The 24,900-nt window shown below is 50.3% G+C and overlaps 1 protein-coding gene across 2 annotated transcripts in view; it reads right to left on the reverse strand.

The window, feature by feature from the left end:
* Window positions 1-1,660: 1,660 nt before the first annotated feature.
* Window positions 1,661-24,900, reverse strand: part of LOC140212112 (myotubularin-related protein 10-A-like) — a 39,805-nt gene continuing 16,565 nt past the window's right edge. Inside the window, exons 4-16 of one of the 2 annotated variants that reach the window (XM_072282661.1) lie at window positions 17,492-17,564; window positions 16,231-16,361; window positions 15,341-15,431; window positions 15,084-15,234; window positions 11,443-11,530; window positions 11,276-11,361; window positions 10,320-10,444; window positions 10,161-10,239; window positions 9,616-9,686; window positions 8,792-8,964; window positions 5,496-5,666; window positions 4,756-5,019; window positions 1,661-3,160 (exon numbers count right to left, since the gene is read on the reverse strand). In XM_072282661.1, coding sequence (XP_072138762.1) covers window positions 2,747-3,160; window positions 4,756-5,019; window positions 5,496-5,666; window positions 8,792-8,964; window positions 9,616-9,686; window positions 10,161-10,239; window positions 10,320-10,444; window positions 11,276-11,361; window positions 11,443-11,530; window positions 15,084-15,234; window positions 15,341-15,431; window positions 16,231-16,361; window positions 17,492-17,564 — 1,917 coding nt within the window. In that variant the 3' untranslated portion in view covers window positions 1,661-2,746. The remainder of the gene's footprint in view (window positions 3,161-4,755; window positions 5,020-5,495; window positions 5,667-8,791; window positions 8,965-9,615; window positions 9,687-10,160; window positions 10,240-10,319; window positions 10,445-11,275; window positions 11,362-11,442; window positions 11,531-15,083; window positions 15,235-15,340; window positions 15,432-16,230; window positions 16,362-17,491; window positions 17,565-24,900) is intronic. The other variant, XM_072282672.1, reaches the window with a different exon arrangement.

Consider the following 24,900-nt stretch of genomic DNA (forward strand, 5'->3'; position numbering starts at 1 on the left):
CGAGCAGCCGCTTTCCCCCGGGTTTGGAACTGCATTGTTTAAACACGTTGCATTGAGCAGCCGTTAGCAAGATGAGTTCTAAGGTATTGGAAAAGCCTGAAAGAGCTCGTAAGGGTGTTACATTTAGCGTAAAACTAGACATAATTAAGCGTTTTGATCATGGTGAATGAAGGAAGGACTAAGTGAGTTTGGCTTGCGGAAGCTGACGAAGATGATGTTGGAGAGGTTTTGGCATCCCATGACCAAGAACTGATAGATGAAGAGCTGATGCAATTGGAAGAGGAAAAGATAACAATCGAAACCGAATGAGTAATGATAAAGTATGACTTTAATTTTGAAAGGGTACGTCAGCTTAGGGGATATTTGCAAGATAGTTTCAGTCCTTACAAAGAGCTGTGTGATAGAAAAATGCGTGAGGCTCAGCAGTCAAGCAAGCCTTCCACAGCAGCCACAGCAGACGATGAACCTCGACCTTCAACATCGAGGTGGGCAGTCATAGGAGAAGAAGAGCTGCCTGCTCTAATGGAAACAGACGACAAGATGACACCCCACTGTCCCACCACCCCAACAGCCAGGCCGCGGACAGATACTGTTCCGATTTGCAGAGAATGCAGCAGTAGCCGGGAGGCACACAGCACATCTTTAAGAAAAAAGCTGAAATAAACATGCTAATTAATTAGGTGCCGCTGACATGTAATTGTCGGCCCAGACCAAAGACAACGCAATCTGAAATTGGCATTGATCTGGGCCGACAATTACGTGCCGGGCAGCACCTAATTAATTAGCATATTTATTTCAGCTTTTTTCTTAAAGATGTGCTGTGTGCCTCCCGGCTACCGCTGGACCCCTGCGTGCCTCGCAGCAATGTATCGCTTGGCGGCATGGAGGGTGGGGGCCACTGCACCATCCCAACCTGTGACGACTCAGTCTAACACACCACCATCAGTGTGCTCGGCGCTGTCCCGATTCCAGTAAGTGACACTACACTGTACATACATTATTTCTACTTTATATAGGCTGTGTATTTTTACGTGTTATTTGGTATGATTTGGCAGCTTCATAGCTTAAAGGTTACTGGAGAGCATGTTCTTGCCAACAGCGCTTGCGTGAGATTTTCGCTACGGAGAACAGTGCCGGCAATGATTGTGGAAAAGTATTTCTACTTTATATAGGCTGTGTATTTATCATATTATTCCTGCTTTTACTATATGTTACTGTTATTTTAGATTTTATGTGTTATTTGGCATGATTTGGTAGGTTATTTTTGGGTCTGCGAACGCTCACAAAATTTTCCCATATAAATAAATGGTAATTGCTTCTTCACTTTATGACATTTCAGCTTACGAATCGTTTCATAGGAACGCTCCACCTTCGGATGGTGGGGGTAACCTGTATGTACTTTGCACTGTTGTAACTATATGTTATAATTATGTGGTTTTTTCAGTTTTTAAGTCAGTTTGTCATGTGTTTCTGTGATATCATTCTGGAAAAATGTATCATTTCTTAATGCATGCATTACTAAATGACAATAAAAGAGGATTGCGTGTCCTCATAATCTAAAAAAAATATAAAATTAGAAAATTTGAAACTGATAAAAAATTGTGTAGACCCACCATGTGGTCAATTTTACAATAAATATATCCACACACGCTCTACTTCACCTGGTGTTAAAACTATAGTTTATTCTTGTGTCAAAAAATATTAGAAATGAATTGGATTACAAAATATATACAGCGCATCTCCCTCCACAAACTCCATGAGTCTCCAGCATCCGAGGACAAGTGGCGAAGGGTGAGGTACCAAAGCAGCGATCCCAACACCACAGAACCCAAGGAGGGATGGGGGGCGGGTGGGAGTGAGAAGGGAGGAGAGATGGGGAGATGGGGGGGGGGTCCCTAATTTGTACTCCATCTCCCCATAATCCACCCCCAACCCTCTCAACACCCAAGTACCTTAGGCTAAGTACCGGAAGAGTGTACCGTGAATCTTTAACCATGACTTTCACCACTGGGCTAACTCCACCATGGATAGTCCCAAGCCCCGGCTGTGACACGAGGAGAGGTGAGGACATGGGGTGAGCAGCCCCATCTGGTAAAAACCCAGTGCTACAGAAACACCGACAGAAACTCCGAAGACCTCGTCCCTGGGGGAGGAAGATGGGCTACCCCTGGGGCAATCTGAACGACTGGCCCAGGATGGAGGATTCTGGCGAGATACTGTCAGCGGCCTAGGACCCAGTAGGGGTGGTGGGCTTGTAAGTAAATTCAGTACCGAGCTGTGGACTGACATTGGAGAGTGAGGGATGCAGGGGAAGGGGTAAACAGGACAATTTGTGGCCCCTCTACCCGAAGGTTAGTCTCAGCTTATTGCAGGGGCGGGGGGGAAGGCACCCCCATGAAACACTGTCTGGAAATGACCCAGACCACCACCACCCCCCACCTACCCATGAAGGACGAGGACAGGGGGTTGTGGTGGAAAGCGGGGGCAAATATAGTTGGGGAGCGGCAAATAGGGCTGAAGGGCAGATTTGACCCACACCAACCCCCACCTCTTTGGTCTGAGGGTTAGATTCCATCCTATTCCCCCGTTTTGGACCCAAACACTCTCTCCACCAACCCCCCACTACATCCCATAATACTGCAGAGGAAGGGAGGGCAACCAACCAGGTGCCAGTCCCGAAACAATGTAGAGGGGCAGGCCACGTACCTTTAAGAGGAATTCAGAGGGCTGCTAGGGCCTACGGTAGTCATTGTTGCTCGGAGGCCCGGTTGCCAGGGCTACGGGGCCCGTTGGCAGGCGCCTCGGGCCGAAGCCTACAGCCCAGCGAGCGGACTTCAGCATTCAGGCTCCCCAGACAGGCCCTGAACGTGCCAGGGGTGGGGACTCGCTCCCAGCGCAGGTAGCAGCCACGCCAGAGTGAGAGGGCCGCGGCCGGGAGCGGGAGGGAGGGCAGGGGGAGGGCGGTGGGGGAGAGGGAGGGCAGGGACCGGGGGTTTTCCCTGCCGGCCTCCGGTTCCGGCTCCAGCAGGCTCTCCAGCGAGCGGCTCCACTTGGCCAGTCTTCGCGACACGGACGGCAGCTTCCAAGGCACTGGCTGGCTGGGCAGAAGGCAGCCGCCCTTGGTCAGAAGGTGAACTGATCTCCAGGGTGACACGTCAGCCTGAAATAGAGGAAGTCCAAAATTATACAATTCCCTCCTCTCTCTGACCCCGGGGTCACTGGGCAGTGATGGGGAACAGGAACCCTGGCTGTTTTTTTTCTCTCTGTCTCGCTGTCTCTCTCTTGCTGTCACCCCGGGGTCACTGGGTGATTGTAGAAATAATTCAGCCCATTCAGTCTGCTCCACCATTTCGTCATGGCTGATTTATTTTCCCTCTCAACCCCATCTCCTGCCTTCTCCCCAAAACCTTTGACACCCTGACTAATCAAGAACGTATCAACCTCCACTTTCAATATACCCAATGATTTGGCCTCCACAGCCCTCTGTGGCAATGAATTCCACAGATTCACCTCCCTCTGGCTAAAGAAATTCCTCCTCACCCTGTTCTTAATGGACATCCCTCTATTCTGAGGCTGCGCTCTCTGGTCCTGGACTCCCCCACCATAGCAAACATCCTCTGCACATCCACGCCATCTCAGCTTTTCAACGTTCGATAGGTCTCAATGAGATTCTCCCTCATTCTTCTGAATTTCAGTGATTACAGGCCCACAGATATCAAACACTCTTATGTTCAAGGTCAAAGAACACTGAGGCTGTCTACAAGAAGGGTCAGAGCCGTCTCTATTTCCTGAGGAGACTGAGGTCCTTTAACATCTGCCGGACGATGCCGAGGATGTTCTACGAGTCTGTGGTGGCCAGTGCGATCATGTTTGCTGTTGTGTGTTGGGGCAGCAGGCTGAGGGTAGCAGACACCAACAAAATCAACAAACTCATTCGTAAGGCCAGTGATGTTGTGGGGATGGAACTGGACTCTCTGACGGTGGTGTCTGAAAAGAGGATGCTGTCCAAGTTGCATGCCATCTTGGACAATGTCTCCCATCCACTACATAATGTACTGGGTGGGCACAGGACTACATTCAGCCAGAGACTCATTCCACCGAGATGCAACACAGAGTGTCATAGGAAGTCATTCCTGCCTGTGGCCATCAAACTTTACAACTCCTCCCTTGGAGGGTCAGACACCCTGAGCCAATAGGCTGGTCCTGGACTTATTTCCTGGCATAATTTACATATTACTATTTAATTATTTATAGTGCAACTGTAACGAAAACCAATTTCCCCCGGGATCAATAAAGTATGACTATGACTATGTTAACCCTTTAGTTCCCAGCTACCCTGACTGATTCCCTCTCTCTCCCTCTAACCCCAGGGTCACTGGGCAGTGATGAAGAGCAGGAACCCTGGCTGATTCTCTCTCACTCTCTCTCTGACCCCAGGGTCACAGGGCAGTGATGGGGAACAGGAACCCTAGCTGGTTCCCTCTCTCTCTCTCTCTCTCTGACCCCAGGGTCACAGGGCAGTGATGGGGAACAGGAACCCTGGCTGGTTCCCTCTCTCTCTCTCTCTCTCTGACCCCAGGGTCACAGGGCAGTGATGGGGAACAGGAACCCTGGCTGGTTCCCTCTCTCTCTCTCTGACCCCAGGGTCACAGGGCAGTGATGGGGAACAGGAACCCTAGCTGATTCCCTCCGCCCCCACCCCCCAAAAGGATTCAGCCCATCGAGTGACAGGGAGCGGGACATCAACCAACTCACCTGGGGAGTTGCGTACTGCTCCACCATTCCGTTCCGCAACACGTCCTGGGATTCCCTGGTGTACAGGACATTCCGGAATTGTTGCTGATGGTCCTGGGAGTAGAGGAGTGACCAGTCCCAAACGGAGGGCAGGGGGCAGAACGATTCGTCCTGGGCGAAGTAGCCCCCCTTCAGAACCACCTGCTCCTCGGGCATCACCCCGCCAGTGTGGGGCCAGCCGTTGGAGAGCGGGGACACGGGGGACTGCTGCTCACTGGGTGAGGCCTGGGGAGAGGCACAGATGGTCACCGGAGGGCAGCGGGCAGCGGGTGGGAGCTTAGCGCAGGACAAAGTCTGGGCAGGGCTGGGAGCTTGCTCTCAGAGAGAGACAGACATTATTTAATTCATGGTTTTCTTCAGAGCACTGCTTTCGTTGCGTGATGCTGGACAGCGTGAGGCAGAGAGGACGAGACAGACGGCGAAGGCGGGGGACGGCTGGGGCGGACAGAGATAGAATGTATGCATTGTTGGACGGATTTTTGCTCCAATTTATCTTTCTTGTCAAAATTGTGCATAACATGTCTAAGAATGTTTCTCTCGTCAATGTTGTGTTCCTGTGAAGCTGCAGCAAGGTTTGCACTGCAATTGTCTGTACTGTGTGTGGATTTGTGAGTGACAGAATAACCTGGGTGTGGGGTTACCGAGGGCGGGCGTGGGGGGGGGGGGGGAAGAGAGTGGAAAGGGCTATGACGGTTCCGTACCTGCTGAGTCCTGAGTTGCTCCCGGCAGCTGTTGAAGAGGAAGGTGCCAGCGAGGAGAGTGTGCGTGCTGTTACGGACAGTCAGCAGGTAAGTGTCGGTGAACTCGAAGGAGAACGGGTAGTGTTCCAGTAGTTGCCACACACAGTCCAGAAAGAGCAGGAATACCGGAGACTGGGGAAACACACGATTGACAGCTGGGACGCCATCACTGCTCAGAGAGTGAAACTCCCTCTACACCATCCCATCACACACTCCCGGGGTCAGACACAGGGTGAAAGTCCCTCTACACCGTCCCATCACACACTCCCGGGGTCAGGCACAGGGTGAAAGTCCCTCTACACTGTCCCATCACACACTCCCGGGGTCAGGCACAGAGTGAAACTCCCTCTACACTGTCCCATCACACACTCCCGGGGTCAGACACAGGGTGAAAGTCTCTCTACACTGTCCCATCACACACTCCCGGGGTCAGGCACAGACTGAAGCTCCCTCCAGACCGTCCCATCACACACTCCCGGGGTCAGACACAGGGTGAAGCTCCCTCTACACTGTCCCATCACACACTCCCGGGGTCAGACACAGAGTGAAGCTCCCTCTACACTGCCCCATCACACACTCCCGGGGTCAGACACACAGTGAAGCTCCCTCTACACTGCCCCATCACACACTCCCGGGGTCAGACACAGAGTGAAGCTCCCTCTACACCGTCCCATCACACACTCCCGGGGTCAGACACAGGGTGAAAGTCCCTCTACACTGTCCCATCACACACTCCCAGGGTCAGACACAGAGTGAAGCTCCCTCTACACCATCCCATCACACACTCCCAGGGTCAGACACAGAATGCACTTCTGTTGATTAAGTCTAGAACAATACTGTAAATCTTGTAAAGGTTGAGTGTTTGTTCTTTGGTCCAATGCCATGATGTTGCACAGATAACATGAAACTGTTTTCCGTGGCAGAGGGAGAGGCCACAGGCATCGGATTACAACAAGGAATGGAGGGGATACAGGCAAGAAGTTCTCCCTCAGACTGGTGGACTGGAGAGAGGAACAGTGTCTGAGGGGGCGTTGGAGGCAGAGACTGTGTCAACATCAAAGTACCTAGTCCACGACTTGGTGTAGAAGGTTTTGGACTGGGATTACTGTTATTTATTTATTTAGAGATACAGGCTTTTCTGGCCCATTGTCCCGTGATTACGTTAGAGTTAACTGGGATTGCTGGGCACTGTGGCTCGAAGGGCTGGGGTAGCCTCTTTCGCATTCCATCTCAAAATATAAAATTAGAAAATTTGAAACTGATAAAAAATGGTGTAGACCCACGGTGTGGTCAATTTTACAATAGATATATCCACACACTCCACTTCACCTAGTGTTAAAACTATAGTTTATTCTTGTGTCAAAAAATATTAGAAATGAATTGGATTACAAAATATATACAGCGCATCTCCCTCCACAAACTCCATGATGAGTCTCCAGCATCCGAGGACACGTGGCGAAGGGTGAGGTACCAAAGCAGCAAGTCCCAACACCACAGAACCCAAGGAGGGATGGGGTGGGTGGGAGTGAGAAGGGAGGAGAGACGGTGGGGGAGGGGGGTCTCTAATTTGTACCCCATCTCCCATGTGGGACGCACTACCAGGGGTACAAAAGGAACATTTAAGAAACTCTGAGATAGGCACATGGATGATGGGAAATGGAGGGCTATGTGGGAGGGAAGGGTTAGATTGATTTTAGAACAGATTAAAGGGTCAGCACAACATCGTGGGCTGAAGGGCCAGGACTGTTCTATGTTCCCATATCCTGCAGTTAAGGGCTGTGGGAAGATTCAACACAACACACACAAAATGCATCATCTATGGACGAATAAACAGTCGTCATTTTGGCCAAGAACCTACTTCAGGACTGGAATGGAAAGAGGAAGACACCAGAATAAAAAGGCGGGGTAGGGGAAGGAAGATAGCTAGAAGGTGATAGGTGAAGCAGGAGGGTAGGAAAGATAAAGGGCTGGAGAGGAAGGAATCTGATAGGAGAGGAGAGTGGACCATGGGAGAAGGGGAACCAGGGGGAAGTGATGGGCAGATGAGAAGGAGTGAAAGGTCAGAGTGAAGATATAGGAAGGGTGGGGAGAATTTGTTTACCGGAAGGAGAAATTGATATTCGTGCTATCAGGTTGGAGGCTACTGAGACAAGTGTTGCTCCTCCACCCCGAGGGTGGCCTCATTTTGGCAAAAGAGGAAGCCATGTCAGAACAGGAGTTGGATTTAAATTGTTTGGCACCAGGAAGATCCACTTGCAGTAGATGGTGCGGAGGTGGAAGGGTCTCAGGACAAATTGTTCGGGGCGAGCACCAGTTCGGCCAGACGGAGGAGGATGCTGGTGGAGGGGGACTGGTTAGTTCTTTTATCAAGAAAGAAGCGGGGAGCTTTGAGGCCTTCATGAGGCACGGAAATGTACAGGGACTGAATATCCACTGTGAAGTTTATTTCAAAACTTCTTGTTTTTGAGAAAGGGGGAAGAAAGATTTTGACCTTGCAGATAAATTTATTGAAGCTCCAAGGCTGGGTGAGACTTGCAGAGGAAGAGGGTTGGAGATCTCAGGGTGGGGTCACGTCCGAAGTGAAGCAGAAGTCCCACTTTGCAGACGTGGGCCTGGTCCACTGCCCTCAGAGGCGGGGAGAGGCAGCAGATGTGGTTCCAATCGGGGAGGGGGCAATCCAGGGGGCTCTCTCGCTGGGTTCGCTGAGTGAGGGGAGGGTATTCAGGGATTAGTGTCTAAAACCAGGACTGAGTGATAGGACAGTGCAGGGGGATCTTCACAGTGATGGGATGGTTTGGAGGGTCAAGCCATCTGGAGGAACTCAGCAGGTCAAACAGATTCTGTGGGGGGGCGGGGAAGGGAGAATTGTCAACGTCTCAGGCTGAAACCCTGCGTCAGACTGGCTGAGTCCAAAGTATTGCTGATGTCTGGACCACGGCAGTCAGTCTTAACGTCAGAAGCCGAAAGAAGTCACTCTCTCGGTCCAACAGGAATCCCACAGTCACCTGGGAGATGAAACCAGCCGGCTTCTGAAGTGAAACTCCCTCTACCCTGTCCCATCACACACTCCCGGGGTCAGACACAGAGTGAAGCTCCCTCTACATTGTCCCATCACACACTCCCGGGGTCAGACACAGTGAAGCTCCATCTACACCAGAAATTCCCAACCTGGGATCTACAGACCCTTGGTTAATGGTAGAGGTCCAAGGCATCAACAAGATTGGGAACCCGTGCTGTACACCGTCGATGGGACCCACCTCCTCCTTGTCGGATGCTCGCAGGAGGTCGAGGCGGTCAGTGAACCGATGTCCGGCTGACACCCACTCCTTCTGCACCAGACTCTGGAATCCGGACAGGCTCCGACTGCTGGGGTCCAAGATCAGCTGGACCAGGGACGACACCAGGCAAGAGAGATCCCGATCGTCCGACTCTGCGGGGACACACGAGCCAGCAGTCTGTCAGCGGTCTGTACAGTCCACCCACCACGTCCCAGGGACAGAAAGGGACACATCCCCACCCACTGGGATCTGGACAGAGAGAGAGACAGACACAAATCCCCGAGAGAGAGAGAGAGAGAGAGAGCGCGAGCATACGCGCGCGCGAGAGAGACACATCCCCACCCACTTCCCAGGCAGGATCCCACGCCAGGAATGAGCATCCCAAAAGAGAGAAGAGGGAACCAACCTTACCCCACCCCCCAGGCAGGTGAAGGGTCCGAAAGAGAGGAGGTGCGGAGAGCAGTTTGCGAGTGACGAGGAGGGGGCCGAGGGTTCAGATCCGATCCCACAGTGACAGGAGGGGTCCCAGGAATGGAGATGGTGATGGGACCATTGAAAATGGGAATGAGAGAGGGTTTGGGTTCCCAGGGACGGACTGGAGGGAGAAGGAGTACATGGAGTGTTCTGCTAAGGATGCAGAGATGGCGAGGGGGCCGAGAGGGTCAGAGGGGTGGGGAGGTGAGGGGGGCCGAGAGGGTCAGAGGGGTGGGGAGGTGAGGGGGTCCGAGAGGGTCAGAGGGGCGGGGAGGTGAAGGGGATCCCGTACCATATGGAGGATGGGGAGGGGAGGGGAGGGCACTCACCCTGCAGCGTGACAGTCAGCCTCTGGTTCCACAGCAGCGCCGACACCTCTGTTGCCTTCTTCAGGCACAGCCTGTAGGCCGGAGACACATTACTTATTTATTTTATCACGGAACAGGCCCTTCAGGCCCAGCGAGCCGCGACACCCAGCAACCCGCCAATTTAACGCTAGCCTAATCGCAGGACGATGACGAGCCCATCGGTGTCTGGACTGTGGGAAGAAACTCACGGGGAGAATGGACAAAGGCCAGAATTGAACTTTGAACTCTGGGACATCCTGAGCTTTAATAGCGTTGCGCTGATCGCATCACTACCATGGCAACCCGGGTAGGGGGGGTGGAGTTCCCCAATCTCTACCCCACCCACAGTGCCCACCTTCTGCCCCGATTCCTCCCACCCATGGCACTCCCAACGCCCACCTATCTCCTTGAAACACCTTCAAGTACAGCACCCTTCTCCTGCCCCACCCTTTCTCTCCCCCCTCCATCTCCCACTCTACAACGCCCAGGACCTGGCCCCACCCTGGGGCAACATCTCCCCTCTGTACCTGACATACTCCAGCCAGCGCGTGGACTCCAGCGACGAAAGCCACTTCTCGTCACTGTCCCGAGTGGCGCCCGGCAGTTCTGCGGAGGGAAACGCAGCAGGTGAGGGGCCGGTGGGCTGAGGGGAGGGTGACGAGAGGCACAGGGAGGGAAGGACTCACCACATGCGCACAGTGAGCGGAGCCGGCTGTAGGCCTGCTGGATGTCGGCTGGGCTTGGTAAATCCTCCCCAAGATCGGCGATCACCAACTGCGTGTGGCCTCCGCACACCATCTCTTCCAGCTTACTGACGAGCACAACACCAACAGGTTACCGGGTGGGGAGTGATTCACTGTGTGTCTAGTGTGTCTGACCTGAGACTATGATAGGACGACGTGGAGGGAGCTTCACAGTCTGTCTGCGTTTGCGAGTGTGAAATAGGATGGTGCAGAGGGAGCTTCACTCTGTGTCTGACCCTGGGAGTGTGTGATGGGACGGTGTGGAGGGAGCTTCACTCTGTGTCTGACCCTGGGAGTGTGTGATGGGACAGTGCAGAGGGAGCTTCACTCTGTGTCTGACCCTGGGAGTGTGTGATGGGACGGTGTGGAGGGAGCTTCACTCTGTGTCTGACCCCGGGAGTGTGTGATGGGACGGTGTAGAGGGAGCTTCACTCTGTGTCTGACCCCAGGAGTGTGTGATGGGACGGTGTGGAGGGAGCTTCACTCTGTGTCTGACCCCGGGAGTGTGTGATGGGACGGTGTGGAGGGAGCTTCACTCTGTGTCTGACCCCGGGAGTGTGTGATGGGACAGTGTAGAGGGAGCTTCACTCTGTGTCTGACCCCGGGAGTGTGTGATGGGACAGTGTAGAGGGAGCTTCACTCTGTGTCTGACCCCGGGAGTGTGTGATGGGACGGTGTAGAGGGAGTTTCACTCTGTGTCTGACCCCAGGAGTGTGTGATGGGACGGTGTAGAGGGAGTTTCACTCTGTGTCTGACCCCGGGAGTGTGTGATGGGACAGTGTAGAGGGAGTTTCACTCTGTGTCTGACCCCGGGAGTGTGTGATGGGACAGTGCAGAGGGAGTTGATGTCCCTGTCACCCAGCCCTGTGACTCACCAACCCCAGTAGAGTGATACCCACCTGAGCCCGTCCCTCTGGGTGAAGCTGGTGCTCTGGAAGGTGCCCATCCTCAGCAAGTTGCTGCCAGCATGATGCCAGTGCCATCGCTGCAGAGAGGTACAGACAACGGTTATGTCGGGCAGGGCAGTGAACCCACACACAACCCCCTTCACACGTGATATACTCACCGGGATGCGCCCCTCAGTAAACAAGGCAGACAGGCTCTTGATATCCAGGTCGAGAATCGTCCGGGGAACCACCAGGAACCTTGAGAGACTGTGGACGACACAACAGCATGTCGGTCAGTGGGTGGGGTCACGCCTGTCGCTGTGTAGCGCTGGGGCACGGGACTGGCAGGATTGATTATGTCTCTGTGCAATACTGGGGTACAGTAGCAATGGGGATGGGTCTGTCACTGTATAAAACTGGGGTACAGTGCCAGTGGGGACGGGTCTGTCACTGTATAAAACTGGGGTACAGTACCGGTGGGGATGGATCTGTCACTGTAACACCGGGGTACAGTACCGGTGGGGACAGATCTGTATGTCAGTACTGGAATGGGTTTATGCTGTGTATTCTATATTTTAAATAATATTTGAGTAATTATATATAATAAAGATACTTTTAGCATTCATTTGTTTAAATAATTAACTACATGTTTATGTAAAAATACATGAATTGCATACATCATCACGTAATATTGCATACATGACAAGTATGTACCTCGCTTGAAAGTAAACTCGAAGTTAGACCTGCAACCCAGTCCTCCTTTGAATTAGTTTTGAGTTTTAAAGTTACAAAACGTAGCACTGGCGACGAGGTATTTTTAAAACAAATGTGAATTGGCTACCGACCTGTTAAAGCACAGAGAGATAATCGAACTAAAAGAAACACAGCGAGGTACGGCGAGTTAAAAACACAGCCCAGCATGTGCAGAGATAGAAGAGTTTTTAAAAAATCAACTGCACAGCACGTTTTTCAGAAGGGAAGAGATGATCGAGTTTTTTTTTTAAAAGGCAGTAAAAAGGAAGAATTCATGGGTTCATGAAGAGTGAGTACCTGGTTATAATGATCATTAAAAAAGCTGAAATAGTTGGCTACATCAGAAGGATAGACTTGTTTGATTGCACAACAAATAACTGGATTTTATATACTGAGCAAATTGAACAGTATTTTGTTGAAGCAAATGAAGTAGCCAATGACAAACAAATACCAATTTTGCTCAGTGCATTGGGTTTAAAGGCATACTGTTGGCTTCAAAGTTTGACTGCTGCAGCCCTTTGCTGATATTGTCAAAGTAATGCAGGAACATTTAAAACCAAAGCCATTATTGATTGCAGAACATTTTAGGTTTCATAAATGGAATCAAAAAGAAGGAGGGTAGTCCATTTTAGCATATGTGGTTGAACTGAAATTGTCAGTTCAGTGATGGGTGTAATGATGCACTGAGAGATTGTTCAGTTTGTGGAATCTTACAAGAAAGCATTCAAAAACAGCTCCAAACTGAAGCACAACATGCATTTAAAAGAGCAATTGAAACTACTGTTCCAATGGAATCGCAATTGAGTTGCAGTCAGGAATGAAAGTGAGTGTGAACAAAATTGAAACATCTGAACAGAAACCAGCCTGGCCGAACAAATCGTGTTACCATTGTGACAGGGGGCTCACATTCACCAGACCAATGCAGATTTAAAGGGAAAACTTGCAGAAAATGCTACAAAGTAGGACACATACAAAGAGTATGTCAGGCAGACAAAAATAAATGGACTGCACAGAGAAGAGTAAAAGATAAAAAGTCAAGTTACAATTTCAAAAAGAGCACTAATCTACATGCTGTTGATGAAAAATCTGATGATGGTGTGAGTGACAGAGTGGGTAGCCTTGAGATTTAAATGTGAAAACTAACAATACACAAGCAACTTGGTTTATGCCAGAAGTGAATGGCAAATTAATTAAAATGGAATTGGATACTGTCTCAGCTGTTTCAGTCATTCCACAAAATAAGTTACAACAGCATGTCAAAGACACCAAACTGAAGCCTGTAGACATTCAACTAGGAACTTGTACTGGAGAAAAGATAACGCCAGTGGGAATGACGTCCATGGCAGTGAAATACAACAACCAACAAGCCACATTGGGTTTATATATGGTAAAATCAGGAGGGTCAGCATTGTGGGGATGGGATTGTTTGAGACATCTACTTGATTGGGGATCCATCCACCATTTGTGTGTCATATACTCTGCAATGAAGAAAACTGAAAGCCAATTAAGAAAGGTACTGGATAATTCCACAACTGTCGAAAACCATGAACCGTTGCCCAACAGAGGGCAAACAGGTGTTGGTGCCAACTCTGTGCCTTTGGTAGCAAAGCATATTGGACCAAGGAACGACCATGCTGCTCAGAGGAAGCACGGAAGTGACAAAGCAGTGGTCGGACTACAACCGTTTTCATAAGCAACATATCTGAGAAAGCTTCTGATATGTTAGTCAGGCAGATAATTGCAAAATGTGGCTTGGTTTTAAGCTGGAAGAGAGTTCAAGGAGCTTCAGGAAAGTTTTAAGCATTGTGATTTTGAGAGTCTAAAACAACAGAATCTACTCTACTTGCATTAGGGTTTTGTCATGAACTTCAAGTGGGAGACAAAAAGCTGCTTGTAAAAGTAGATGCAAAGCCAAAAGACCAGCCAGATGGATGGAAGGCTAAAATGAAAGGAATCAATGGAGATACAAAAACAAAGAATTCATCAGATGAAGCTGTGGATGAGGAGAGACCAGATCATAAATAGAGCAAGAGAATGATAAATAAGTGAATACTCCAGAGAGCTAAATGCACCTTCCCAAGATCAGGACGCAGAAACTGGAAAGAAAAGGGGAAAGAAAGCAGAAGATCGAAGTAGATCCAGAGAGAGAAGCTGAGAAATAGGGAAGGTGATCAGAGCTGTCAGAATCACTTCCTGCAGACTCAAAGTAAACTCCTACAAACATCACGGAGGAGGCCTCAGAACCTGAGGTTGTTTCACAGCCACAAGTCTCACCTGCCAAGCAGAGTGACCCCTCTTGTCAAGAAAGATGTTACCCCCCCCCCCCCAAAGAGTAAGAAATCCTCCACAGTGATCAAATCTTTAGGCCTGAATGGGACAATTTAAACATTGACTATGCTGCGAATATCTGTACAGCAGTTGTATTATATAATGTACTGTATATAGTTGGGGCGCATTCTCTATTGAGTTGGAGTTTATAGCCAAGCAGGGAGGAGTGTTGTGTATTTAATATTTCAGTAATATTTGAGTAATCATATACATTGCTCGATTAAGCATTCCTGTTCATTTAAATAATTATGGGTTATATGTAAAAATGTGGGCACGTGGCCAAGTGGTTAAGGCATTGGACTAGTGACCTGAAGGTCGTGAGTTCGAGCCCCAGCCGAGGGAGCATGTTGTGTCCTTGAGCAAGGCACTTAATCACACATTGCTCTGCGACGACACTGCTGCCAAGCTGCATGGGTCCTAGTGCCCTTCCCTTGGACAACATCGGTGTCGTGGAGAGGGGAGACTTGCAGCATGGGCAACTGCTGGTCTTCCATACAACCTTGCCCAGGCCTGCGCCCTGGAGAGTGAAGACTTTCCAAGCACAGATCCATGGTCTCGCAAGACTAACAGAGGCCTCTACTTTATGTAAAAATACACAACTTGCAAACATCATCACACTACCTCATGCACCTCACTTAAAAGTAAACTTGAAGTTAGACCAACATTCCTGGACTCGCGTGTCCTCCTGTGAATTAGTGTAATGTTTCACCGTTACAAAGCACAAGAGTTTAGCTATCACCTGGCTGAGACTTCGAAACGTTCGTTAACAAGGCTGACCCTCCAGCCTCGCGCTCCCGTCCTGTCCAGTTCACTCTCCCAGTCCAAATGGGATTCAAACAACCGGGTGCGTGAGAAATCCTTCTCCAAGTCAGCGTTACATCGGCGGGGAGCTGCAGACACAGGGTAGACACAGATTCACACAGGGACTCCATGTGAACAGACCAATCACACCGCAAACATCGGTCCTTTGGACAGGGCAGACACTCTGACACTAACCAGTGTTTGCAGTCACTTCCAGAGCGTAATCGAACAAAAACAGATCCCGCAGAGACTCCGGTCGAGAACTCTGAGCAATCAGTGTGACTATCTGTTAAAAACAAAGTCCACAGTGTTAACTCTTGCATGCCTGTTGAAACAGAGACTCACTGTAACTGTACATTGACCCTCACCCTGAATAAACAGTGACTCTGTACAGTTACACAGTGAGTGAGGGCTAGCAAGACCATCCCCTTTTTGACCACGAACAGAGGCACACCTCAAGGCTGCTTGATCTGCCCCCTGCTCTGCTCTCTCTACACACGTGACTGTGCGGCTAAGCACAGCTGCAACACCATCTTCAGATTCATGGACGACACAACCGTTGTTGAGAAATCACAAGTGGAACCTTAGACTGGCTCAGCAAGTTTGGTCACGGATTGTTTGGTGCCCAACAACAACCTCTCACCTCACATTAGCAGAAGCTGATTGATGACCTCCGGAAGGGCAGGAGAGGGGGAACCTGTGCCCGTCTACACTGGGGAAATCAGAGGGAAGGAGAGCCAGTCCTTTAAACTCCAGGGTGTTAAAACCTCAGATGACCTGCCCTGGGTCCAACACTTACACTCAGTGGCCAATTTATTAGGCAGACATTCAGCCATCAGAATGGGGAACAAATGTGGTCTAAGTGACTTTGACCGTTGGTGCCAGATGGAGTGGTTTGAGTATCTCACAAACTGCTGAACTCCTGGGATTTTCACACACAACAGTCTCTCGAGTTTACAGAGAAAAACAGAGGGAAAAGTCCAGTGCGCAGCAGTTCTGTGGATGAAAACGTCTTGTTAATGCGAGAGTTCAGAGGAGACTAGCCGGACTGGGGCCACAAGGGGACAGGGAGGGGCTGAGAGTACCTGCCGGGAGCGGTGTCCGGGCTCCAGCTGGAAGTGCAGCAGTCGGAAGTCCCTGCAATGCAGCCGGATCTCCTCGGGCTGGAACTTGAGGTTGGAAGAGGCCGTCAGCACTTTACTGCGGGAGCTGCTCACTGAGACACAGAGAGGGAAGGGTTAAAATCTGGGAAGGGTCAACCCCTCCGGCCCCATCCCAACCCTGGCTTCAGAACTCGCTCCCTCTGTCCCTCCCCTGCCCCAGGACCCCTCCCCATGCTGTCCCGGAACTCTGTCCGTCCACTTCCTCCCCTTCTGACCCAGAAGACTCCCCGTGCTGTCCCAGACCCCAATGCCTCCCCTCCCCAGCTTCCCCGTTCCATTCCAAACACCCTTCCCCCCGCCTGCTGGACTGCTGACAAGAGGCTCCGTTGCCCTCCCGGGTCAGAACGTGCTGGAGGGAGGGTGAGGGGGTCGGGTCAGTTTAATATTTGGGTGTCAGTGCCATGCCATCCCCTCTCCCCTTCCCACCAACCCACCACCGAGCGGGGTAGCAGAGACATCCGCCCATCCGACAGAGCTGGCCCTTGCGGTGGCCCTTCAGCCAGCACCCAGATCTCAGGATGAGGACCAACGGGTGGGAGGGGAGTGAACTGCGGGAAGCACAAGTGTCCCTCTTCTCTCCAAACCTTCCTTGTCCTCGGGGTGGGGGAGGTTGGCATTCCTGGGTGGGTGACCTGTTGGGTGGGGGAAGAGGGTCAACAAGGGGGCTGTGGATTTGAGAGGGGCATCAGGGTCAATCCTTCTCATTTCGAAGAGTAGGACCTTTAGACCAGTGGCATTCCTGGGTGTGTCATCTGTTGGGAGACTTACTGGGAAATAAGATTTAACAGAGAACTTGGCCGTGGAGGGGTGGAACACCCCCACTGATTCAGGGGGATAAAATAGGGGGTAAATTATTCTCGTTTCTAATAACGAGACCTCACAGATGGATATAAACTGACGTAGGCTATCTGTTGGAGCCTTACTGAGGGGCGAGGATCGATAGAGGGGCCGGAATCACCCAAAGCGGAGCGAAGAGAGGGGGTCAATCTTTCCAGTTCTGATAAGAGGACCTTGGGGACAGGCTAAACCTAGTGTGGAGATGGATGGGGGACTGCTGGGGGTCAATTGAAAGGTAGTGGGGGTTGGTCAGAGAGATTTTCCCGAAGGGGCTAGCAGGGATAGGATGGGCCAACAGGCCTGGTGCGCGGGACCCGGAGTGGCGGTTTTCACACCTTGCACTCACCTGCCACCAGCCGCTCAATGCAGGACAAGGCCACTTCGTCTGGTCCCAGAGGGGCAGTACCAGCGTCCAGCGCCTGTAGAGGGTGGGCATGGGGGGAGAACCAATCATTGACAGGATAGGGTCCGAGTAGCGAGGTGCGCTCAACTTTCTTTCGGAAACATCCCACCCTTCCCGTATCGGTCATCCCAACAAATGCTCCTCACAGCCTCCAGTGGTGGCGCAGCGGGGAGAACCGCTGCTTCGTCAGTCCAGGGTCCCCGGTTCGATCCCAGTCTCCACTGATCAGGATCAGCCGCTGTAAATTGCCCTCCAGAGTAGATGGGACTGGTATAGATGGGTGAGCAGAGACCTGATGGGCCGAACAGCCTGTTCTAAGTACAACTGAAAGAACAAACCCTCTTGCCCTGGGGTGACAATCCTCTCGTTGGAGAAACCCAATAGGGGAACACTTTTCTCTGTATTTGCCACCCCCCCGCCACTCGTCAGAATCCGGCAGTAAGACCGCCTCTCTGAGCTTCAGAGCGCGCCAGGAGCCCACGGGATCCCAATCCAAGAATTCGGCAGTTCAGGGCCAAGGAACAGAATGTCCCAATGAGCTGTGGCTCAGGACGTCCTGAAGACATCGTCCCCCGTGAAGGACATAACCGTGGCTCACAAACTGGCCTTGGTTTACTCACAGAGCTCTCCACACTCACTCAGATCGACGTCACCACTGACGGCTCACAGGACTGGAAGCCAGAAAGCCACAGAGAGATAGAACAACTCCGATCTCGGCCCTTCACGCTGACCCCTGTCCCATGCATTCACATTACCTTGGCAATTCTCCCTACGCTGGAAGTCGAGGAGATTCGGTACGTCACGCGGAGAGCATTCTGACTGGTGGCATCACCGTCCGGGACAGAGATTCGGAAACAGCTGCAGGGGGTTGTAAACTCAGCCAGCCCCATCATGGGCACTGGCCTCCCCAGCATTCAGGACATCTTCAAAAGGCAGCACCTCAAGAGAGAGGCATCCATCCGCGAGGATCTTCACTATCCGGGACATGATCCCTTTACCTTGCTACCGTCAGGGAGGGGGTGCACGAGCCTGAGGTGACACACTAAGCATCCTTTGTGTGTTTCCAAAAGAATTAGCTTGTGAGGTCAAGAATCCATCTTTCAGTATGTGAGGGGTCTGTTTACAGTCTGATAACGTTGGGGTAGAAGCTGCTCCTGAGCCTGGGGGTATGTGCCATCAAAGTTTTGTATCTTCTGCCCCGATGGCAGAGTCATTGAATATGGATGTGCTGCGGAGGGCAATCTGTCTGCTTGCATCACTGTTCACACCATGTGCTTATTTAACAATCCCTGTAGTATCAGCCCCTACCAACCACCCTTGGCAACACGTTCCATGCACCCACCACTGTCTAAAATATCTACCTCTGATATCTCCCCCCTCCCACCCAAAAGACCCACATTCGATGATTCAGGAACAGCTTCTTCCCCTCTGAATTGGTCATGAACACCACCTCACTATTCTGCTTTTCACTGCTTATTTTTGTAGTTTATAGAAACTTTATGTACACCTGCCACAAAAGAATAAATTTTACAACACGAGTCGATGATGATAAACCAGCGACTATATTCCATTAGTAGTTTGAGGAGATTTGGTTTGCCACCTAAAATACTTGAAAATTTCTACAGATGTACTGTGGAGAGCACTCTGACTGACTTCATCACCGTCTGGGGGGGGGTCGGGCACAGCATCGAAACAAGCTGCAGAGAGCTGTACACTCAGTCAGCACCATCATGGGCACTCGCCTCCGTAGTATCCAGGACATCTTCAAGGAGCGACGGCTCAGAAAGGCAGCGTCCATCATTAAGGACCCCCGTCACCCAGGACATGCCTTGATCTCATTGCTACCACCAAGAATGAGATGAGAAGCCTGAAGATGCACTCTCAACAATTCAGGAACAGCTTCTTCCCCTCTGCCATCAGACTTCTGAATGGACATTGAACCCATGAGCACCACCTCACCACTTCTTTGAGTTCTATTTTTGCACTACTAATTCAAGTTAACTATTTAATATAATTCATGTGTTCCCCCTATTATTTTGTACTGCTGCCTCAAAATCAATCAATTTCAGGACGTCCACCAGTGATATTAAACCTGATTCTGAGTACAGGAAGTCAAAAGAGAGATGGTGTCATGATAACATTTTCCTCTGCCATTACAACCAATGAGTGGGTCAGCGATTTCAGGAAGGGAGGAGGGGTGCACATGCTCCTGTCTATATCATGGGGTTCGAGGTAGAAGCAAGTGTAGGTGTCGAGGTCAAAAGGACTGAGCGTTTCCGGCTCCTGGGTGTGAATGTCACCAATAACGGCCAAGGAATCTCTCCCATCGCCTCGGGAGGCTAAAGGACTTCAGCAGGTCCCCGTTGGCCCTCACTGATTTTTATTGACGCACCAGAGAAAACATCCTGCCGTCTTGCATCAGGCTCGGTATGGCAACTGCTCTGTGAAATGGTAAGCAACCGCAGAGAGTCATGGACACAGCTCAACACATCACCAGCCTCACCTCCATGGACTCTGTCCACACTTCCCACTGTCTCAGTGAAGCAGCCAGCAAAGTCAATACCCCACCCACCCTGGTATTCTCTCTCCTCCCCTCTCCCATCGGGCAGAAGATACAAAAGCCTGAAGGCATGAACCACCAGGCTCAAGGACAGCTTCCACGCCATTGTCGTAACAATATATTACAGTCCCCTAGTACGACAGGAGGGACTCTCGACCCCACAACCTCGCTGAGGCTATCGCACCTGTTTGTCTGCCCACCTGCACCGAGAGGGAGCTCCTCCGCTCGATGGGTGGCGAGGGTGTGGAACAATCTGCCAGCACAAGTGGTTTGAGAGAAGTTTGGGTAGGTATGATGGATTGCAGGGGGGAGCCATGGTCCAGATCTGGGTCGATGAGATTAGTCAGATCAGCCAAGACTAGATGGAACCCTGCCAGGGTCCCAAGCCTGGCTGAGAAGGAGGGAGGGTTGGACACCCTATCCCAGAAAAACCCAGAGAGCTCGTCCCTGGGAGATGAAGATGGGCAAGTTGAAAGACTGGCCCAGGTCAGACAACCGTAGTGAGCTGCTGTCAGCGCCCAGTAGGGGTGATGCGCTCAAGGTGAAGATCACATACTAGATAGGCCGCATAGCTTGTTCCTGTGCTCGATAACTCTTGTGACCCACCACTCTCTGTGTAAACAAAAACCTCACCTCGCACATCTTTCTTAAACCTTCTCCCACCCCACCCTGAATCTGTGCCACCTGGCATTGAGCGTTCCTGCTCTGGTTAAAACATTCTGCCTCTCACGATTTTATACACTCCTCTCACGTGTTCTCTCAGCCTCCGACACGCTGAAGAGGCCGTTGAACAGATGGACACGTAAAGATGCAGAGAATGGAGGGATAGGGGACTTGCTTGAATTTGGGATTGTGTACGGCTAATGGCTCTACTTCACTGAGGGTCTGTGCAGATTGTGTGTTTCAAAGATCCCAGCAAATCTGTACAGGTGTACGGTGGGGAGCATTGTGACTGGCTGCATCACCCCCTGGTACGGGGGCTCCAATCCACAGGATGACGAGAGTCAGCCAGCTCCATCACGAGCACAACCCTCTCCGTCATCCAGGACATCTTCCAAAGGCAATACCTCAAGGCAGTGGCAACTCCAGGATTCATCCCCTCCAGCAGGAGTTCCCAACTTGCCTGCACAACTGTATTGGTCCATGGCATTAAAAAAAACTGACCAGGAACCCCTCCATCCAAGACATGGACATTTCAGGCCGAGAGCCTTTCTCAGGTTCAAAACAAGGGTCTTGACTCAAAACAGCAACTGTTTATTCGCCTTCATAGATGCTGCCTGACCTGCCGAGTTCCTCCAGCTTTGTGTGTGTCGCAAACACAAACTACAGAGAGTCTGGCCCTGCAGCTCAGAAGGGTAGGGCAAGGAAGAGGAGGGCAGTTGTGATAGGGGACTCGATAGTAAGGGGGTCAGATAGGCGATTCTGTGGACGCAGTCCAGAGACCCGGATGGTAGGTTGCCTTCCTGGTGCCAGGGTCCGGGATATTTCTGATCGTGTCCAAGATATCCTGAAGTGGGAGGGTGAGGAGCCAGAGGTCGTGGTACATATAGGTACCAATGACATAGGCAGGAAAAGGGATGAGGTCCTGAAAGGAGAATATAGGGAGCTAGGAAGGGAGTTGAGAAAAAGGACCGCAAAGGTAGTAATCTCGGGATTACTGCCTGTGCCACGCGACAGTGAGAGTAGGAATGCGATGAGGTGGAGGATAAATGTGTGGCTGAGGGATTGGAGCAGGGGGCAGGGATTCAAGTTTTTGGATCATTGGGACCTCTTTTGGCGCAGGCGTGACCTGTACAAAAAGGACGGGTTACACTTGAATCCTAGGGGGATCAATATCCTGGCAGGGAGATTAGCGAGGGCTACTGAGGTGAATTTAAACTAGAATGGTTGGGGGGTGGGAATCAAATTAAAGAGGCTAGGCGTGAGGAGGTTAGTTCACTACAGGGGGATGGGAACCAGTACAGAGAGACAGAGGGGTGTAAAGTGAGGGTAGAAGCAAAAAGTACAAAGGAGAAAAGTAAAAGTGGCAGGCCGACAAATCCAGGGCAAGCATTAAAAAGGGCCACTTTTCAGCATAATTGTATAAGGGCTAAGAGAGTTGTAAAAAAGTGCCTGAAGGCTTTGTGTGTCAATGCAAGGAGCATTCGTAATAAGGTGGATGAATTGAAAGTGCAGATTGTTATTAATGATTATGATATAGTTGGGATCACAGAGACATGGCTCCAGGGTGACCAGGGATGGGAGCTCAACGTTCAGGGATATTCAATATTCAGGAGGGATAGACATGAAGGAAGGGGAGGTGGGGTGGCGTTGCTGGTTAAAGAAGAGATTAACGCAATAGAAAGGAAGGACATAAGCCGGGAAGATGTGGAATCGATATGGGTAGAGCTGCATAACACTAAGGGGCAGAAGACGCTGGTGGGAGTTGTGTACAGGCCACCTAACAGTAGTAGTGAGGTCGGAGATGGTATTAAACAGGAAATTAGAAATGTGTGCAATAAAGGAACAGCAGTTATAATGGGTGACTTCAATCTACATGTAGATTGGGTGAACCAAATTGGTAAAGGTGCTGAGGAAGAGGATTTCTTGGAATGTATGCGGGATGGTTTTTTGAACCAACATGTCGAGGAACCGACTAGAGAGCAGGCTATTCTAGACTGGGTTTTGAGCAATGAGGAAGGGTTAATTAGCAATCTTGTCGTGAGAGGCCCCTTGGGTAAGAATGACCATAATATGGTGGAATTCTTCATTAAGATGGAGAGTGACATAGTTAATTCAGAAACAAAGGTTCTGAACTTAAAGAGGGGTAACTTTGAAGGTATGAGACGTGAATTAGCTAAGATAGACTGGCAAATGACACTTAAAGGATTGACGGTGGATATGCAATGGCAAGCAGTTAAAGGTTGCATGGATGAACTACAACAATTGTTCATCCCAGTTTGGCAAAAGAATAAATCAAGGAAGGTAGTGCACCCGTGGCTGACAAGAGAAATTAGGGATAGTATCAATTCCAAGGAAGAAACATACAAATTAGCCAGAGAAAGTGGCTCACCTGAGGACAAGGAGAAATTCAGAGTTCAGCAGAGGAGGACAAAGGGCTTAATTAGGAAGGGGAAAAAAGATTATGAGAGAAAACTGGCAGGGAACATAAAAACAGACTGTAAAAGCTTTTATAGATATGTAAAAAGGAAAAGACTGGTAAGGACAAATATAGGTCCCCTGCAGACAGAAACGGGTGAATTGATTATGGGGAGCAAGGACATGGCAGACCAATTGAATAATTACTTTGGTTCTGTCTTCACTAAGGAGGACATAAATAATCTTCCAGAAATAGTAGGGGACAGAGGGTCCAGTGAGATGGAGGAACTGAGCGAAATACATGTTAGTAGGGAAGTGGTGTCAGGTAAATTGAAGGGATTGAAGGCAGATAAATCCCCAGGGCCAGATGGTCTGCATCCTAGAGTGCTTAAGGAAGTAGCCCAAGAAATAGTGGATGCATTAGTGATAATTTTTCAAAACTCGTTAGATTCTGGACTAGTTCCTGAGGATTGGAGGGTGGCTAATGTAACCCCACTTTTTAAAAAAGGAGGGAGAGAGAAACCGGGGAATTATAGACCGGTTAGCCTAACGTCGGTGGTGGGGAAACTGCTGGAGTCAGTTATCAAGGATGTGATAACAGCACATTTGGAAAGCGGTGAAATGATCGGACAAAGTCAGCAGGGATTTGTGAAAGGAAAATCATGTCTGACGAATCTCATAGAATTTTTTGAGGATGTTACTAGTAGAGTGGATAGGGGAGAACCAGTGGATGTGGTATATTTGCATTTTCAAAAGGCTTTTGACGAGGTCCCACACAGGAGATTAGTGTGCAAACTTAAAGCACACGGTATTGGGGGTAAGGTATTGGTGTGGGTGGAGAATTGGTTAGCAGACAGGAAGCAAAGAGTGGGAATAAACAGGACCTTTTCAGAATGGCAGGCGGTGACTAGTGGGGTACCGCAAGGCTCAGTGCTGGGACCCCAGTTGTTTACAATATATATTAATGACTTGGATGAGGGAATTAAATGCAGCATCTCCAAGTTTGCGGATGACACGAAGCTGGGTGGCAGTGTTGGCTGTGAGGAGGATGCTAAGAGGATGCAGAGTGACTTGGATAGGTTGGGTGAGTGGGCAAGTTCATGGCAGATGCAATTTAATGTGGATAAATGTGAAGTTATCCACTTTGGTGGCAAAAATAGGAAAACAGATTATTATCTGAATGGTGGTCGATTAGGAAAAGGGGAGGTGCAACGAGACCTGGGTGTCATTATACACCAGTCATTGAAAGTGGGCGTGCAGGTACAGCAGGCGGTGAAAAAGGCGAATGGTATGCTGGCATTTATAGCGAGAGAATTCAAGTACAGGAGCAAGGAGGTACTACTGCAGTTGTACAAGGCCTTGGTGAGACCACACCTGGAGTATTGTGTGCAGTTTTGGTCCCCTAATCTGAGGAAAGACATCCTTGCCATAGGGGGAGTACAAAGAAGGTTCACCAGATTGATTCCTGGGATGGCAGGACTTTCATATGAAGAAAGAATGGATGAACTGGGCTTGTACTCCTTGGAATTTAGAAGATTGAGGCGGGATCTGATTGAAACGTATAAGATCCTAAAGGGATTGGACAGGCTAGATGCAGGAAGATTGTTCCCGATGTTGGGGAAGTCCAGAACGAGGGGCCACAGTTTGAGGATAGAGGGGAAGCCTTTTAGGACCGAGATTAGGAAAAACTTCTTCACACAGAGAGTGGTGAATC

This window comes from Mobula birostris, chromosome 2, assembly GCF_030028105.1.
Source record: "Mobula birostris isolate sMobBir1 chromosome 2, sMobBir1.hap1, whole genome shotgun sequence".
Taxonomy (NCBI): domain Eukaryota; kingdom Metazoa; phylum Chordata; class Chondrichthyes; order Myliobatiformes; family Myliobatidae; genus Mobula; species Mobula birostris.